The sequence below is a fragment of the Phaethon aethereus genome (genome assembly GCF_964289735.1).
Source record: "Phaethon aethereus genome assembly, chromosome: 1".
Taxonomy (NCBI): Eukaryota; Metazoa; Chordata; class Aves; order Phaethontiformes; family Phaethontidae; genus Phaethon; species Phaethon aethereus.
Genome location: NC_138575.1, coordinates 63,341,250 through 63,360,417, shown reverse-complemented (window position 1 = coordinate 63,360,417; position 19,168 = coordinate 63,341,250). Strand labels below are relative to the sequence as shown.

Below are 19,168 nucleotides of genomic sequence, written 5' to 3'. Positions count from 1 at the left end.
TCAAAAAGAAGTAAACCCTTTCTTTCAGTCAGAAATTTCTGCCACTCAAAATTACTAGAAGACAGATTACCTATAGAAAGATATAAAAAAGTATGAATTTGGTTTGTGCTTTTTTTTCAAACTCTTACTTTCCCTATACCTAAAATACCTCTCTTTCAGAGTAGTACATTAGTACTAGCCAGTATGAAAAGGGACAATTTTTTTTTTTTAAAGTGATCAAGTGTAATCATTAAGTATAAGTGAATTATTAGACTCAAGTTATACGTAAAGAATGTGAGCAAAATGTTACTGCCAAAAGGCACAGGGTATAGAGTCTTAGTATATAGGAAGGAAAAGAAACAGCCTTGACAGATTGTCCATGGCTTCAGGTTAAACCAAAGCAAAAATGAGGAACACAGCATAATTTTGGATTAAACTGTGGTTTCCCTCAGAGCGTGAGAAAAAGTGAATCCCCCGGAAGATTTGCAAATCAAGGCCACATTATGGGCTTGAAATGAAAGTCCAGGGTGGATGAGTTTTGTGCTGTGTAGGACTCCACGATAAGACCCTTCAGTCCCCAGGGTTTCAGGGCCAGTTTGCACCTCCCGTGGCTTTTCCTCCTCCCGAGCAGCGGCTGGGCCCGGGTAACCGGCTTTGCAGCGAGCGCAAGCCGCGAAGCCCACTGCGATAAACGCAAGCGCTGGACGCATTTTCAGCCCTTTTCTTTTTAAAGATAACTGTGAACGCACAAACCGCCGGGACTACCCCCCGCAGACGCCGCCAAGCACTCCCCGGCAGCACAGCCCACCTCCGTGCCCCCGGCCCGGGCGTCCGCAGCCCGGGGGGCCGTCAGCGACCCAGCCCGCCCGGGGGTGGGGGGGCTGTGGGGAGACTTTTCGTCGTTGATAAGAAACTCCCCGAAGCCATTCGAGGTGCCGCCACAGGTGAAAGGCGAATGGGACCACCTCGGCTGGCCACCTCGCTCCCCGCCGCCCAGGGCCGGGCCGGCGGGGCCGTTAGCCGTTTGGCGGCCGTTAGCCGCGGCGGGCGGGGCGGGCGCGGCCGCTCCCCCGCCAGGGGGAGCGCTGGGGAGAAACGAAGGGGAGGGGAAGGCTGCGGGCAGCGGGGCATCCCCGGGGCTGTTGGCGGAGGCAGCGCCGCTGCCTGGCGGCGGAAGACACGCGTGGGGCGGGCGGGTGGGAAGCGGCCGGGGCGGGCGCTGGGGTGGGTGTGGGTGTGCGTCCCGCAAGTCCTCGGTCACGATCCGTGACTTCAGGGCACCTTCACGGAGCCCGGCCGGGCGCTGCCGCCCCAGCCGCTGATGCCCGGGGCAGGGCAGCCGCGGGCGATGCTGTGCTGCATGCCCGGAGTGGCTTTCGTCCCCGCTTTGCTTGTCAGCTGGTCCTCGGCCGCCTTCATCACCTCCTATGTGATCGCCGTGCTGGCGGGCCACGTCGAGCCCCTCGTCCCCTACATCAGGTGAGGCGGGGGCGGCGGGGGGGAGCGGCTGAGGGGGCGGTGGGGCGCGGGGGTTGACGCCCGGGCCGTGAGGAGCTCCCTCACCGCCGGCTCCGCGGCTCCTTCCCCCCGTGGCTGGGGCCCGGTCCCCGGCGTGGATGCGGGGTGCCCCATGGGAGGAGAGGCAGCGGTGGCAGGGCCTCCCCTCACAGGGCAGGGGCCCGCGGTGCGCTCCTGTCACCCCTCACACCTCTAGCACCCAGCCCTTTCCGACCAGGACCCCAACGGCTGACGGACGAGGTAAGAAGGGCCTGAAACAGTTTTCTGCTGGAGCTAAAGTGTGCAGCAGGCCCGATCCTGGCAAAACTTAAGGTGACTGCCCTGGAGTCCATGGTGGAAATGTAGTTTTGTTTGTGTGACTCCAGCACTAGGGCAAACTGCAGCGCATGGTGACAGGACCTGAAGCCTTACAATAGCTTTTGTAGGACACCCCCCCCCCAAACAGGCATTTTAAAAATTTCACCCTAGGAACAATGGGTGTAAAAGGCTCCCCAGGAGATGACTGGCATCCATTTTCTATAACCGTAGTCATTTAAGCACAGTTCTGTATAAATCATTGTTTATAGATCGATTATGTTAATATTTAAATCTGAACTGTGAAATTACTATTATTTAGCTCATAATATATTAAAGGTAAGCCAGAAATCCAGGAATGGTCTTTGATACATAAAGGATCTAAAAGAGATTTTCAAATACATGTGTCAAGATACATCTAGACTTAATTCCTTGAAAGACTTTATGGCCATGCATAATTTCAGAAGACTGCTAACCTGATTTGTACATACACATAAATCTGATTGAAAATTATGGTCTGTCATCATAAGCAAGTGAGATGGTGCAAATAACACTGCAACCCACAAGAAAGTTGAGCTTCATTCTGATCGAGCCAAAGAAAGTTGGACTTCATGCTTATGTTAGCAAAACTTTTTAAGATTATCAGCACAAATCTGGACTCTGCTCTCGGAAAGTCTTGTTCTTGTACATGCACAAATACGCTACTGCCTTAACACTTCTGGTTATGGCCATGCTTTTCCCTGATTACATACATAGTTTTACTGACACAAAAGTGCTTGTAACCAGTGCAATTTATCCCTTATTTACCAAGAAAAATAAACCATTTGATATAACTCTGTCCACTCTCAGTACATTTTTTGTGCTCAGAAGGATTTTGAGGTCCTGTGCTAAGAAATTTGGCAAATTAACATTTTTTATGTTGCAGCCATGTCCTTGAATAAAATATATGAGAGAACAGGACATTTTTTTCTGTATAGTTGTTTGCAGTCAAGTTTTTGACAGCACAGATATCTCAATTGTAAGTGTCATTCTTTTTAGAGTTCGACCAAACCTACAAGTCACAGCTGTGTAACTCTGATGAACGTATCACAGCTACCATAGTTATATCAATCTAACTGAACATCTCACTGAAAAAGTCATTCTTATCCTTTAACTAAGGAATCACACTAAATGTCCATGTACCCTAAAAAAAAAAAAAAAGATAGATGAGGCTGTGTCAGTGATTTAAAAAAACCCAAACCACTCACATTTCAGGCCCTCAGCATTTGCTACTGAAGTTTTTTAAAAGACAGATGTCTTGTTTATTTTACATCCTTTTGACACAACATTTAGAGTAAGCATATACATTGACTGTTGATGAGCAATCTGTAATAATTCTAAAAGTGTATGGTCTAAGCATATGATCTTTGTAGAAGGTGCACTTGGGAGTAATATGATGATTCCTTAGGTACTAGACCAATAGTCATACTGTGGTTCATATTCTTGTTTTGCTGGTCATTGCTTTAGCCTAAGAAGCTGAATCATGGGATTAAGAATGTGATTTAGTGAAACTTAGAGTGATAAAAGAGGAAGAATGTTGCAACATTTCAGTTGTGCAATATCTTAAAATGAACTGTAAAAATGAAATAGAGCTTGTATGGGGAAATTCCAGTTGCAAGAAGGAGAAAAATTTGACAAATTTTAGTTCAACATTTCTGGAATTCTTATTTACATTCCTTAAGTACCCTGTGTATGCCTTAAGGTAACTTGTTAATTTTATTTGTTTACCATGAAACGGCTGTCACAGTGAGAGAAAGACCACATCTAAATTTGTCATTGAAACTGTTTTGATATCTCATCAAGTAAACCACATAAATACATTTCTGAGTAGATCAAAATGAATGATTTTGTGTTTTCTAGCAGCTGAGGCCTAAAGCTGATTAGGTTATGCCCAAATTAGTTCTTTTGCTCATACTACGCAAAATCCAAATTAATTTTGATGTGCTAGGGTGACTGTTTTGTGGTTTGAATTCTCACTGAAAGAGTAAAGGGATTTTTCCTTAAGGTATTTGCTGTCATTTACTACCTCTGCATCATTCAGAATCCCTGTATACAGAATATTATCTTCCTACTTTAAAATTTGGGACTTCAGTTTGGAGTAAAGTAGTTTATGATGTCTATGAAGAAAATTTGATGATGATGAGTCTTTTGGCCTTAACATATTTATTCTCTATCTCCTCTACCTTCTTGTCTTTCTGCTCTTCAGAGCAGACTGTAGAATTCTACTACATGAGACGGTGGCACAAATGCTGTCATTTTCATACTGGGTTCCTCGTCTTTTCCATGGTGGTTGTGCACCATTGCAAATAAGTGAGCATATGTTTTTGTTTTGTATGTGCCATTTTCTTTTTTCTTTTTCATGAAAACAAAGTAACTGTCACAGAATATTTATTTTTCTTTTTTTTCCAAAGCAGCAGAACAGAAGTAAAGGAAGAATGTAGCTAAGTCTTCATTTAGCTTCCAGGATCCTTTAGTGGAAAATATGGCATTAAAAAGATAGTGTCCTTAAAAGTCCAGTGCAGTACTTCTTAAATACGTTGTAGATACGACATAATATTCTTGGTATGGAATTTCCTGGTAGTATACATCTAAGATTATTGCATTTAAAAATCAACAACAATACCAAAATTCACCTATAAAGCTTTAGCTCGAGAAAAGCTTTAATTAAAAAATGGAGTTCTGCGCAATTTCAGGTTATTTGGATTGCTCTTATGATGTGAAGTGTTCCAAGAACTTCAAATGCCTTTCTTTGCATGTGCCGATTCCACTCTCTTCTCACCTAAATTCCTAAAGCTTTGAAGTGATCACAGTCCTGTACTTAGCATAGAGCAGTTTCTGATTTGCAAAAGTCCTTCAAGACCATCACAAGTGGCCCACTTTTTAAATTGAGTCCTTTGTCGTATTTATGAAAACACCCCAGAAACATGAGGAAAAGATGTGAGGTTCAAGGTTAAAAAATCGGTTAAATGAAGCATGCCTTAAGATGATTTTTGGAAGTGTCAAACGAAAAATGAGAGTTACTGTACTGTTTTTATCAATTCCACTATCAAAGAGAAACAAGACTAATACAGAGTACAAATTGGAACAAGCCTTCAGGAAGCATTACAACAAGAAAATACAGATGAATAGGGATTCTTAATGCCTGAGAAGCTGTAAAAACTTATCTAAAAGCGTGGTCCAAGATTTTGTTGTCTGAGAAGTTGGAACCAATCTAGTCAAAAGAAATGCAGGATTATTCTCTATTTTTTGCATCAGCTTTTCATAGAAAAGGGTTGTTCTCCCTTCACTCTAAGCTTCCTCCCATTCTTGATAAATCATCTTAGCATCTGATAACACAAATGCTCCCGTAACATAGAAGAGGTTTGAGACCGAATTTCTAAAAAATTAAATTTTGATACAGTCATACACTTGTGGCTTGAATTTAACAAAATTATCAAAATCTTTCCTTAAGAATGATTGCTGATGCAGAGCGCTTTCTCTTTTGGGTGTTAAGAGCACAGGCATTCAGGCTGAGCACCTGTCATTTAGGCTGCACTCAGTGGTAGGTTCAGAAGTTTAGCACTGAAAACTAGTCCAGCCTCACTGCTGGAATGTATTCATCTTTTTGAATCACATTAAAAAATGTCTAGCTACTACCAACTTGTCCTGTCATACACCTAAGAGAAAGTTTCATTCTCAGAATCTTTGCTCAGTTTTCACTGAACTTCAGCATTAGCTAAAATCCTTAAATGTTTACATTTCTGACAGCAGAGTTCCTTGGGTGCCTCTTGGTACTACTTATGAGTAACTGAAAACTCAGCTCACACCCAAATTATGTAAAGATTTATGAGCTGCATGTTTTCCATTGGCTTGACCAACAGAGTCTGATCAAGTAGGTATCCTCAGCTGGTTGTACATTAGACCAGAAAAAATAGCGTGAAGATGTGATGGCATCACAGTATTCTTATTTCAACAGAGCACTTACCTTGTATAAGAGAATCCTGCTGGATGAGACTTGAACCCACATACAGCCAGGAGTATGTCCTTCCTGTGAGGAAGGGACGTTCTCTGGTGTGGGCATTTGTATAGTTGTTTGCACATACATAAGGAAAAGAATTCTATGATGAAGGTATTCCATTTTCTACATAACATATATTTTGTATATATGATGGTTTTCATATGTATGTATGCATGTATGTATGTGTATGAATTCTGTATAAATTCTGACACTCATGCTCTGTCTGTCTGGCCCAGTGAACTTCTCATTATCCCCTATGAGGGTGGATTGCTTCAGCAGAAGAGAATTACAACACCTTGGGCCTAGAGTACTCTTAAGCTATATCTACATTAGTAAATTAAACAGTGCCTAGGAATGTTCCCAGGCATTGGAACGCAATTGCTTTCCTGGAATAAAGTCTTTTCAAACAAATCAGGAAATTAAGCCCAATTCTCTCACATCTGAGAATACTGAATGCCATTAGATACATTTTACTCTATCACAGTGTTAATTTAGCAGATAAAATAAATGTCATTTCTAAAATGTCATTTATGTAATCATTTGTCATTCATGAGCCAAGTATCGCTCTGTCACATCTCCGCATATTGCATACAGAAAAGGAAGAAATACAGTTTGAATAGTATGTTCTAAAGATACAATTTCTTTCTAAAAAGAAAGATTCAGTACTACAAATGGAGCATAAGTGTGCAGCAGGAGACATTCCAATTTGTATGTTTAAATGTCTTATACACATAGCAGCAGTTCACACAAGTTACATTTCTCTTGGGGTTCCATGTGTACATCTCAGTTATGTTTCACAGATCTCAATTAACTTTTAATTTCTTCTCTCTCTTTCTGCTTTAGTGACACCGGAACTAAACCTCCAGAGAGTGGTATCTTTGGTTTTATGATTAATATTTCAGCACTTTTAGGTATGTATAAAGTATTTGGTTTGAACACAGTAAAGAAATGAAAACTAGCAAAAGCTGTCTGCTTACATCACAGTCCATACAATATTCTGCAGAAAAAGTACACCACAGTCAAATGATAGAATCGGATAGGTGGAAGTAATATCTAGAGGGCCAGGTCTTTAGGGTAAGTGCAAGCTTAGAGGCTCTTAAGAGCATCTCATCAGTGCAAAGTAGTCAGTGCAGGTGTAAATAAAAAGTGGAAGAAACACGGCATAATTACTTTGCAAAAACTGTATCTTTGATGTAGGGAGAGATTATGTTCTAGGGTGCTGCAGCAAAGGGAAGAACTGTGTGGAAGCAACACCTGGTTTGCAAGATGCTGTCCTAGTTTCAGCTGGGATAGAGTTAATTTTCTTCATAGAAGCTAGTATGAGGCTGTGTTTTGTATTTGAGATTAAAATAATGTTGATAACATTGCTGATGTTTTCAGTTGTTGCTAAGCAGTCAAGGACTGTTCAGCTTCTCATGCTGCCCTGTGAGCGGGGAGGCTGGGGGTACATGAGAAGCTGGGAGGGGACACAGCCAGGACAGCTGACCTAGGCTGGCCAAAGGGATATTCCATACTATATGACATCATGCTCAATATATAAAGCTGGGGTAAGAAGAACGAATGGGGGGATGTTCGGAGTGATGGCGTTTGTCTCCCCAAGTAACCATGACGGATGATGGAGCCCTGCTTCCCTGGAGATGGCTGAACACCTGCCTGCTGATGGGAAGTGGTGAATGAATTCCTTGTTTTGCTTTGCTTTCGTGTGTGGCTTTTGCTTTAACTATTAAACTGTCTTTATCTCAAACCATGAGTTTTCTCACTTCTACTCTTCTGATTCTCTCCCTCCTCCCACGGAGGGGGAGTGAGCAAGTGGCTGTGTGGTGCTTGGTTGCTGGCTGGAGTTAAACCATGACAGATGCCTACTCCTCCAGTAAATGTCTACTGGCCTTGAATAAGGAAGTTTTACAATTTCTATTCAATTCTAGGCGATGGAGGATGAAGAGCTCTGTATCTCTGTGTACATGTAATCTGTGATGGTCTTAATGAAATCATGTATTTTACCTTTTCTAATAGCCTTATTCAGTCACACTGTCTTGGTGTGTTTTGTGTAACCTCATAGTGCCTGGGCAAAGCTACATGATTTATTTTTCGAACTGTAGATAGACTGAAACTATATTCTGTGTTATTGAACTGTGGAATCCAATCTACAGCTTACATCCTGATGAACCACGATCTTCTAATTCAGTAGAGTTGTTTGTCAGGAGTCAACTGCATGTTGGGGTCATGTACGCTGCAATAAAATCTGTGTGTAGTGGTTTGGGGGTGCTGTTGTACTAAAGAGCAGCCAGAATTAGCCCAAAGGCTTTGAAAATATTTTCTGGATACATGGCTAGTTACATTTTTTCTGTTTACACTCTACAAAAATGTATTAATTCTTCAGGACATCCATTATAAGGAATGTAGTTCTTGTACATCTTGTAGATATGCAAGACTGCATATCAGAGCAGAATAAATTCTCCAACTTCTATTTTATGGTTCATTTCCCTGTAATAGCTTTTCCCAATGTGGAGTGCTAATGTGTCTTTGCCTAGAATATGCAAATATGTTACAGCGCAAAGTCTTAAAATGTAAGCAATTTAAGATCATTGAACAAAGTATGTGGTTTTTGTTTTTCAGGTGTAATTACAATGTACATCAGATATTTATTAATAGAGAAGCAAAATGAGTCATCACACTTTGTTAGGTCTTCGTGCAACGTGTTTTCATTATGTATTGGATTGATGGGCTGTACTGGAATGGGTATAGTTGCAACTTTTCAGGTATGACCGTAAATTTCATATCATAAATTAAACTGAAGTTGTTTTACTAGTTAGAAAATCAAATAGATCAGAGTGGTTAACATTATCCTAGTGTGGATACCTGGCAAATGGAGTGAGAATGTGTTTCTTGCTCATGCCTTTTTTCAGTAGCTTTAAAAAGAGATTTGCTTTCTCCCTATAAACTAGACTTTTTGCTTGTACAATTATGTCAGTACGGGCTTTTGTGTGTGCTTGTCTTGTAATATATCTGTACCAGAAAACAACTTAATATAGAAGCTTTTGCTGTAAAATTTTTATTATGAAAATTTTACTGTAAAAACACTTTGCTATTCACAGTTTAGTTTGCTTACAGTCAGGTAGGGCAGAATAAGTCAGACCTGCAAAAGCACCTGTATTGTTACCTGAATGATGGCATGCACACTAGCAGCATTTTCTACAGAATAAACTAGACTTATCTGACAGGTTAGAACATTGAGCACAATATTAGCCCATTGTTTTGAGTCTGTAGGAGATGGCATAACAACATGTTAAGTCTTTTCATAGAGACATGTAGAATTACCACTTACTTTGCCAGAAAGGATAAGACATCCCATTATAAATCAAAAAAGTCCAGCCCTCAATGTCTGCCAGAAAATTCAATAGAGAGGAAAAATATTGAAACATTATTCTTTTCACATTTTCTAGTGAGGAAGCATGTAATAGGGTAGATTCTGACACAAGGAGGTGTTAGGACAATTGCACTGAAAACTTCAGCTGACAGTCAAGTCAAGTTTAATTGGCAGGTAGTTTGAGATATTGCCTTTAAATCTGTGGAAACAGCTGAATTATTTCTTTTAAAGGATGGTCTACCTTGAGGAACATTTTGGTAAATACTGTTGTGTTCATATAGTGACCTGACAACATACAGAGAAATTGAAAATAAGGATTGTCAGGGCTTCAGCAGCCAATACAATTTTGCATGTAATTGACATGGTATTTTCAGACAAAAACTTCTGCCTTAGGCTGATAACTTGCTCTTTTTAGTTTTTCCTCCGGGCAGTGTGTGTGGATTGCAAACACTACAGACACTGCAGTCTATTCTAAGCATGCTATTCTACTTTCAAATGTCTGTACTCTTATTGATTAGATTTATATGTGGCATAAAAAACGTTAGATGATGGGGAACAGTGATGCTTGACTGAAATAAAAAACAAACTCAGATTCAATAAGGAAAATAAAAATTAGGAATGCAAAATAATTTGGGAGAGTCAGGGAAGCAGAAACTTTGTTCCTAAAGTTTGCAAAAGGGCCCATTGACAGATATAACATTGGTTCTTATCTAATCTCTGTTGTCTCTCATTGCTGGTTCATAAACTTCTTCCTCACCTAATTCCTCTTTTCTCTGCTTTGACTTTACTTTGCATGTTAAGTGTAGTTTGTAGGAATGGTTCAGAACACAGTAAGGATCTAATCTAGCTAAGGATCTGATCTGGCAGATTTTTGAGCATGCTTAATTGCCCAGGAAGAAATGGTGGCTTGCAAGTCTTTGGTCTTTTAACTATGTAGTGAAATACACAGTTTTAACTAGTGAACAGTATACTTGTATCCACATTTTTTGCCAGTACAATAACTGAGACATGAAGAGGCTGTGAAATTTGCTGAAAGTTAGGTGATTGTTTCAGCTCAGAAGGACAAAGCAAAGCTGGAATTAGAAATTATTTCTTTAACATTCAGTCTAATCCTTCTAATCAGTGGGTCATGCAGGAAATTTCACGTTCATGTGCACTACCTGTTTGTTTCGTAACACTTATTTTTCCCCAGCAGGTGAGCTAACACCATACCTGAATACTGTAGTAGAGCTGACTGACGCTATTGAGCATCAGTTCATTTTCTCTTTCCTCAAAGCAAAATATCCAGTTTGTTCAAAAGGCTTCAGTGTGAAATTATAGGGGAAATATTTAAGGTTTGCTTCTATTTACTCAAATCTAATGCCACTTGTGGTGAATCTTTTTAAGTAGCATAATTGGTTGTAAGGAAATGTTTTTTCACCCTTTTTGCTTCAAGGTAAGATATGGTAGCCAGCATGGGTTTTTAATGGTATTGGTCTCTGAACACTTCACAAATGTGAGAAAAAGGGTGGGAGAAAACACGAGGAGTGTGTCCTCCAAAAGCCAAAGATTTTCTGAGAAAATAAGTAATGGTCACAAATAAGGTGTTTGTTCTATGTTTTAAATAACACAATGCTTGAAATACAGAAATGAAAGACAGTGGAGGGTTAGCTTTAAGAAGATAGCTGAACATGGAAGGAAAAATCCCGTAGCCCTTAATGAATAAGGCAAAGCAAAACCCCAGGTCTTAGCAAGTCTGGTTTTGCCTGTTAGATGTTAAAGAGAGATGATTAGAGAGAGATCTTCCTGTCTTTGACTAGAAAGCATAGGGGACTCACCGCACCAGAGTTAAGCAACATTTCCCTCTTGTCATTCCTATATGGAAGGCAAAAAAGGGGACAGAGAAGAAGAAAAAGCAAGTATAGATGAGATGCCACTTAAATACCTGTGTGAGGAACATGCCTTAAAATCTGTCAGAACTTAATACATCACAGAGGGAGAGAAGGGAATGAATAGAAAGGAAAGCACAAGGGAAAAAAGTTTCAAAGAGCACATGAACATAATCAACATTTCAAGACAAAGAAAAGAGTGGCCTCCAGGCAGGAAAGATGTTAAAATATGTAATGAAAAGATACAGATGTGTTTTCATTAATCACTAAAATAGAACTGTAGTAGGTCAGATCATAGTACATGTTTTGCTATGCTCTGGTGACAGAAAGGAGCGTTAAAGCTAACTTACATGTCTGATATTGGATTCCAAGGTGGCATAACTTCATAAATTTTTGAAACATTTATAATGCAATAATTTCTCTGGAACCTTCATCTGTTTTGTTACTGGCATTTCTGCTTGTTTGTGTTTAAAGGAGACTAATTCAAGAGACTGACAGTGTAAGACCTTTATATCAAGAGCTTATTTTAGGTAACACTTTTTTTAAAAAATATATAACGAATTTTCTGTTGACTTATTTCCTGGAGCCTTGTGGCTGGCCACTGGAGAGTGGGGGATGGAGCTATAGCAGTCACTATTTAAAACAGCTCCCAAGAAACTTTACCGTTAGAGTATTGCTACGCAAATGCAGATTAGACTTTCAATGCAAAAAGATGAAAATCTTTGGCAAGGTACAGGGAAAAAGGAGTTACAGGAACCTCTTCAGAAAAATACAAGCCAGTTCCTGTTTGTGGAAACATTACTTGGTAATAGACCAACTGTTGAACAGCACTAAAATTGATCTAACAGATCTAAAATTGATCTACACAGAACAATGTGAACACAGAAAAGGACTTTGACCTGGTGGCTTTGGGTGTGGTTAATTTACCTCTCTGAGCTACTCTTTCTCCTCTTTCTTTCATCTTCCCTGTGTAGACTGTTGGGAGAAGGGGCTGTTTCTCATTGCTTGTACATGCCCAGCATAATGTGTCTGCGTCTTCTCATTTGTTCCTCATAGCGCTCATTGATTCCTACCACTGTACAAATAGTAGCAGCTAACCATCATGCTGATTCTCTTTCCAGGAGCTGTCTGTTCCCAGTGTCCATGACATAGGAGCTTTGGTGGCATTTGGCTCGGGTGTTGTATACATTACACTTCAATCTATAATCTCTTACAAGTCCTGTCCACAATGGAACACTTACTTTGTGTGTCACATAAGGATGGCCATATCTGTAATATCATGCATTGCTTTCATTCCTAGTATCCTTTATGGTGTATCCCACGTTTTCCCTTTATGCGTTCATGATTTTCCTTTTAAGTTAAACCATTGCTGATAAAGGATGAAAATGACATTACAATCTTTGCCTGGGGCTCTCTAATATTTCTGCTATAATAATGCATATAACATGTTGAGACACCATTTACAGCATAAAGATGAGTTGCAGGGTCTGCTAAAAAGCTGTATCTCTTCTTCCAGTGGTATATTTAAATCTAATACCCCGGTGTTCTTCACAGGATGATACGATAATAAAGGTAGACCAACTTTCCAACCTCCTCCATTTTGAAGGAAGGGTATGGAGAAAGGCCTGCAGAAGGAGGGCACCACTTCTAAAATGAACCTAACACATAAGCATATAAAATACAGTTAGCATACAGAAGATTTCCATCAAGCCTAAGCAGATGCTTTTGATCGTGTTGGTTGGTGCTTGGCTTCATTAGATACCTTCCCTAGAGACATGCTCAACACACTTACTGGCTTTTCCCACAGCCTGTTGAAATTAGAGTTTATTGGGCTTTAGGTGAGCTGCCAGTGTTGAAAAGTGGTCGCAGCTGATCATCGCATCAGCCAGTCAGCTACAGCCTGCTTTTGGTTTCAGCAGCTGTGAAAGGGCTTTTAAAGAGGGCACCAGTCCTGCAAGAAAGTTGTAGAAATATATCAAAGCACCTATTGTGGACCAATGGAAACCAACATGGTTCCTCTTCCAACAATGCAGGACTCTACTCCCACAGTTCTTAATCATAAATGTGACCTAAGTTTCTGAGTGTCTTCCCTTACCCTCTGTGCTTTGGAAGAACCCACGGAAACCTTTATTTGTGCAGAAATTTGCTTTGATTGCTGCTATAAGTTACCTTTCAATAATGTGTTTTGTTTACTTGTGTTCTTAATACTTTGTTTTGATGCCCTGGTTGTTCATTTTCTACTGTGTTACGGAAGAGGGAGATGGGGCCTTTTTTGTAAGCAGGCATTTTCACTATTGGTAAACTTTTATAGTTTCCTTTACAATCTGTTCTTCCCAGTGATTGTGTTTGCTTCACAAATTTCCATGACAAAAATTGATTGGACTCCAGCTGAAAAGGTAAAATCTCATTAGGTAGCCAACTTACCCTGTGTCATATTACTTGGGGTATGCTGTTAATTTATCTAAAAGTGTATAGCATTACAAACACTTCAGAGACTTTAAATAGTACATTATCATGAACAGATTTGTGAAATCTCACTGATTCGTGCAATGCTCGTTTCCAGTTATTTCTTCATTAGAAAACTGTCTGCGGCTTGGGTAAGAAAACTTGTCACAGATGGGTCAATCTTCAGGGAGTTAGACTTTCATTTTAATCAAGCATTTGAAACTTACCTGTAGAATAAATTGTAAAAAAAAAAAAAAATCTGGAAGTGAGTTGTTCTATTTCCTTTTATAGTCACATTTCTTGAAAATTAACTTTACACATGAAACAAAACAGGACCAATTTGATTCTGAAGTTTTTGAGGTCTTTTCAACATTGGTTTTCTCAGCTTTTCACCATTCTCTATTAAAAAGTCTTTACTATTGTGATAAACATTGGGGGTCTGACCTGAAGCATACTGAAGTCAATATCAGGTATCTGAATTATTTCAGTGTTCTCAGAATGATAAATATGAAAGGTAAGTTTTCCTTTTGGACAAACTTTTCCACATGGAGGTATTCAAAAAACAGATTAAATAATGCAGATAGCCTATCCTGCTTGAAGAGCTGAATAAAAGCAAACTTGGCAAATGTATTTCAACCAAACAGTGGTATGGCAGCTGTGAGATAAATCTTCACAAGTTAGATAATCTTGGTAATGTCTACCTCTTAAGGGTTTTTTTATTACTTGACATGCAAGGATGAGAAAAAATTTTTACTGAAACCGGTGGCATATTTGTTGATGGCATATTAAGAAACACTTTACATTCTGTTGGTGTCACATTATGTAGGTTTTCTATGATGGTCTACTTACAAACAAAGGTCTTGTGAGGAACTGTTGTACAAGGGTAGCCCTCCATTTTAAAATATTGTGAGAATTTACTGTAAGGGATAGTAGTACTGAACTCAGTGGCGCTCAGTAGAAGTTTTTAATATGGGCATTTTGGTATTCTTCACATAAGAACTAAGTGTTTTCAGTTGTAAATTATATTCAATCTATGTTTTGATCTTCTGCTAATTGTAGTTTTCTTGTACTATTTTTTTATGTCAGTACACAAGACGTTGCTTAATGGAATGTATGCAGCCTTGATAAATTTACCACTCTGTAAAAACTAAATCTGAATTGACTTTTATACAACAGGGTATCGGGATGATGAGTCATAAGTCTTAGAATATTTGTTGAATTTACAGAAGGAAATGTCTATTTTTGTAGCATTCCACAGTTGTTTTGATTACCTGTTTTATCTGAAAATTTATTTTATATCTCATTCCATCAGGATTATACTTATCATTTTGTGAGTGCAATCTGTGAATGGACGGTGGCCTTTGGTTTTATCTTCTTCTTTTTAACGTTCATTAGAGATTTTCAGGTTCGTATCTACCTATTTTAGCACTGATTAAGCACTATGAATTGTATAACAACAAATGAAATAGAGGCCTTTGGTTTTATCTTCTTCTTTTTAACGTTCATTAGAGATTTTCAGGTTCGTATCTACCTATTTTAGCACTGATTAAGCACTATGAATTGTATAACAACAAATGAAATAGAAAATTACCATTCTTTAACTCAGCTAGATATACCAAATCTATACAGAAACAAATTTTATCAGCCACAGATTTCTGTCTACCTAATGAATATTTTTCCTCTCATTTTTTAAAACATAAAGATCAGTTTTATAAATTAATTTAACACTTTAATAGCTGTCTGGTCTTGAAAATGATTCAGTAAATTAGTATCCTCTACTTATTTATCAATCTTTTTGTAGAAAGAGGCCCTCTAAAGGTGACATAATAACAAAATGACTGATGTAACTAAAACTGCATTTCTTTCTACCTCAGGGATTTTATATAATAATCCAATGCATTTCAACCATAGATGTTTCCTTTCTTTTTAAAATTTACACATTTTTATATACGTTCCCTCACAATGCAAAGAGTATCAAATACTTTTTGAGAAGTATTGACATGAAAACCTTCTTACTTGGGTAGCTGGATCTGGTGATGCATCAAGCCTGTCTTCAAGGAAGAGAAAATAATAGATTAGTTTAAAAGAAAACACTTCTATATGATTTGTGAAAGGCATGCCTTTAACTTACTTTCCCAAGCTTTGCCTCACTAACTCTTATTGTTTACACAGCATGTTCTAGCTGCAGTGTTTCATAGAATCATAGAACAGTTTGGGTTGTAAGGGACCTTTAAGGTCATCTAGTCCAAGCCCCCAGCAGTGAGCAGGGACATCTTCAATTAGATCAGGTTGCTCAGAGCCCCGTCCAACCTGACCTTGAACGTTTCTAGGGATGAGGCATCTACCACCTCTTCCAGTGTTTCCTCACTCCTTGTGAACAATTTCTTCCTTATATCTAGTCTAATCTATATCTACCCTCTTTTAGTTTAAAACCATTACCCCTTTTCCTATCGCAACAAGCCCTGCTAAAAAATCTCTGCCCATCTTTCTTATAAGCCCCCTTTAAGTACTGGAAGGCTGCAATAAGGTCTCCTTGGAGCCTTCTCTTCCCCAGGCTGAACAACCCCATGTCTCTCAGCCTGTCTGCATAGGAGAGGTGTTCCATCCTTCTGATCATTTTTGTGGCCTCCTCTGGACGTGCTCCAACAGGTCCATGTCTTTCCTGTGCTGAGGGCTGAGAGCTGGACACAGGACTCCAGGTGGGGTCTCACCAAAGCGGAGCAGAGGGGCAGAATCACCTCCCTCGACCTGCTGGCCACGCTGCTTTGGATGCAGCCCAGGATATGGTTGGCCTTCTGGGCTGCGAGCACATGTTGCCAGCTTATGTCCAGCTTTTCAACCACCAGTACCCCAAGTCCTTCTCAGCAGGGCTGCTCTCGATCCCTTCATCCCCCAGCCTGTACTGATACTGGGGGTTGCCCCGACCCAGGTGCAGGACCCTGCGCTTGGCCTTGTTGACCCTCATGAGGTTCACACAGAACCATTTCTCAAGCTTGTTTCATGGGGTTTTGTTTGGTACGGAGATACAAAATGCTGAAAATACCAGTATGTGAGGCTTAACTTTGGCAAAAGAGCTTGTAAAAAAAAAAAATTTAAAAAAGCATTGCTCATGGGAAGTGTCTTGTGGAGATTTGAGGACAAAACCTCCTGGATATTACTGTAGATGTTAGGAGGATCATGGCCTCCTTATCCTTCTCAGACTTCTGGATGTTTGTTTTACCCATAATGTAGTTGGATCTTTGCAAGACTGGAGCTTAATGTAGAAAAGAGTGAGAACTGCTGCTTTATACCATAATTACAAAGATGAATTAATTCAGTTGTAATCACTGTAGATGTCATATCCCATGCATAGGTCTTTCATATATACCATTGCCTCACACAAGTCCCAGGAAGCTAGATCCAAGCACTTGCATAACCGTAGAACTAGTAATTGAGATCACGCACGTGAGCCAATTGGTGCGGTGATAAATTGCTCAAAACCATATCCAGAATTCATGGAGGTGGGAAGGGAGGAAAAATAGTGAGAACCCTCTAAGTCCTCTGGCATAAAACCAAAGTTTGACATCAGATCATGTAAAACTTTTTAATTAATTTACTTGCTTCTTCACTTACACGCTTGTTCAGCATGGAAGTGGTTAATACATATAATCTGTACATAACTTTCATAAGCTTATACAGAAATCAATTTTCAACTAAGGATTTAGATTTAACATATTTTGCTAACTGGTAGCAAACATTTCTACACCTGTTTACTTTTGACTAATAGTACCAAATAGACCATGGTTGTAGGACTTTCCCTTATTAAAAAAAAAGGCTAGGTTCTGCAGAACAAAATGCTTTTTAAAACAAAGTAATTGTTCAAAATTACACAATGCATTATCTTAAAGGCATATAATTGCCTTCCAAAACTTAAAAATATTGAAGTACCATTCAGAAATGCATGCATCATTAAATTTACCATTTTGCGGGTACATATGTGTTGCCAGTCCATCACTCTCTGATGTCTACATAAATGATGGTATCTGTTTTATCAAAAGTCAAACTCTTCCCTTGTAGATACAGATTTGCAGACAATGCTGTAGTCCTAGGAGTAGCTAAGTTAGTTGATAAGTCTGCTTTAGATCCCAGATTCCAAAGTGTTCAACATTGAAAGTTTATATATAACTTTATATATAACTATGTATATATATAAAAATACTGTGAAGATAATAAATAAGAGAAAGTGATGGAATTAAACCAAATAGAAATGCATACATTTTAAATTACAGGCTATGAAATAGCATGAAATCCAATGTTAGTGTTCAACAATGACAGATTTTTAAGATTCTAACCTTTTTGTCCTAATCAGTGCTCACATAAAGTCAAGCTATTAATTCAGAAAAAACAACCATCAGACTCTAAGAAAAATAAGTCTTCTCTTTTTTTATTAATTTCTCACAGTATGTATGTCACAAATATTTTTTAATCTCCTTGTACTTTATATCACAGAACTGTAAAATTAATTTATCTTAAGATGATCTTGTTTTATTTTTCTTTTAGAGAGTTTCTTTAAGAATATCAGCAGAAATACATGAAGACTCCTGATAGTGGAGAAAATTATATTTTATATATATGAATATTCTAGGTTTCTTCTTACTTACAGAAAATGTTGCAGAGGGAAAGGAATTTTCAAAGTTGTACAAAGAACCCATGCCATTAACTCCGCAACATCTATAACAGCAACCACTAAAACATTTTAAAAACTCACAGCAATGTTCCTGCTACCTTTTTGCAATATTTTGTAATTTTTATACTCTTTAATATATCAAAAATACTGTAATAGAAGCAATCAGTAGAAGCACTTGAAAGTCATTCCAATTCTTTTGATCTCCTCAGCTCTCCCCTTTTGGGCATATCCATACTTGTTCATTTGTTGTAGTCTGATTAGTAACATTGGTTTTAAACTTGAGAAAGTATATTTTGCAAAGAGTTAGGAAATTCTAAAGACAATGGAAAACACTAAGGCTGAATTCCTACCCTGTTAAGTTGCAAGGACTGTGGAGGAAAGTGTGAGCAGAAGTGGGCATCTTTGTTTCAAGACTAGAAATTTGCAGTTAGTAGACTGCAACACTATGCTACATGTTTCTGATAGTGGACACTATACAAATACAAATCCAAGGAGAAGTTTAAACTATATTGCTTGAAAAATGTTTTCTAATCATCACTGCAGTGGATGTTGTAAAAGTCGACCCCTTTTTCCCTTTTATGCACTTCTGGCCGTAAAAAGCTTAAAACTGAATTCGGAAGAGAAAATAAATTTACATTTATGCATGATCTACTAAAGAGAAATCTTGCTGCAATTTGATTAATACAAAGCAGAAGTTTTCCAGCCTGTGTTTTAACCTACAATGAGGGAAGGAAGAGGGCATCCAAAAAGTCATTGGGAGTGAATGGAAAACAAGAAGAGGTACCAGTGGTTCTCAGGTGTTCAGTTATATATATACAAGTATTTTTTTTTTTATATATATATATATATATATATCTATAAAAAACTGAAGAAAAAAAAATCTGGAAAGCTTCTGCAGTGAAAATATGGCATGTTTGCTGCTATAAACTTCTGTAATGAAAGACTTCGAGGGGAACTAATTGAGAAGTCAGATATTAGAAATATCTGGAGGCAAA

General features: G+C 38.8%; 1 protein-coding gene across 1 annotated transcript; it reads left to right on the top strand.

The window, feature by feature from the left end:
• Window positions 1-811: 811 nt before the first annotated feature.
• Window positions 812-18,091, top strand: DRAM1 (DNA damage regulated autophagy modulator 1; the record flags this gene model as incomplete). The annotated part of the gene is made up of 7 exons (XM_082007632.1): window positions 812-1,458; window positions 6,671-6,738; window positions 8,444-8,586; window positions 12,184-12,361; window positions 13,400-13,458; window positions 14,820-14,912; window positions 18,047-18,091. Exons 1-7 carry the CDS (start codon window positions 1,301-1,303, stop codon window positions 18,089-18,091), a joined length of 744 nt encoding a protein of 247 aa, XP_081863758.1. The 5' UTR covers window positions 812-1,300.
• Window positions 18,092-19,168: the final 1,077 nt, after the last annotated feature.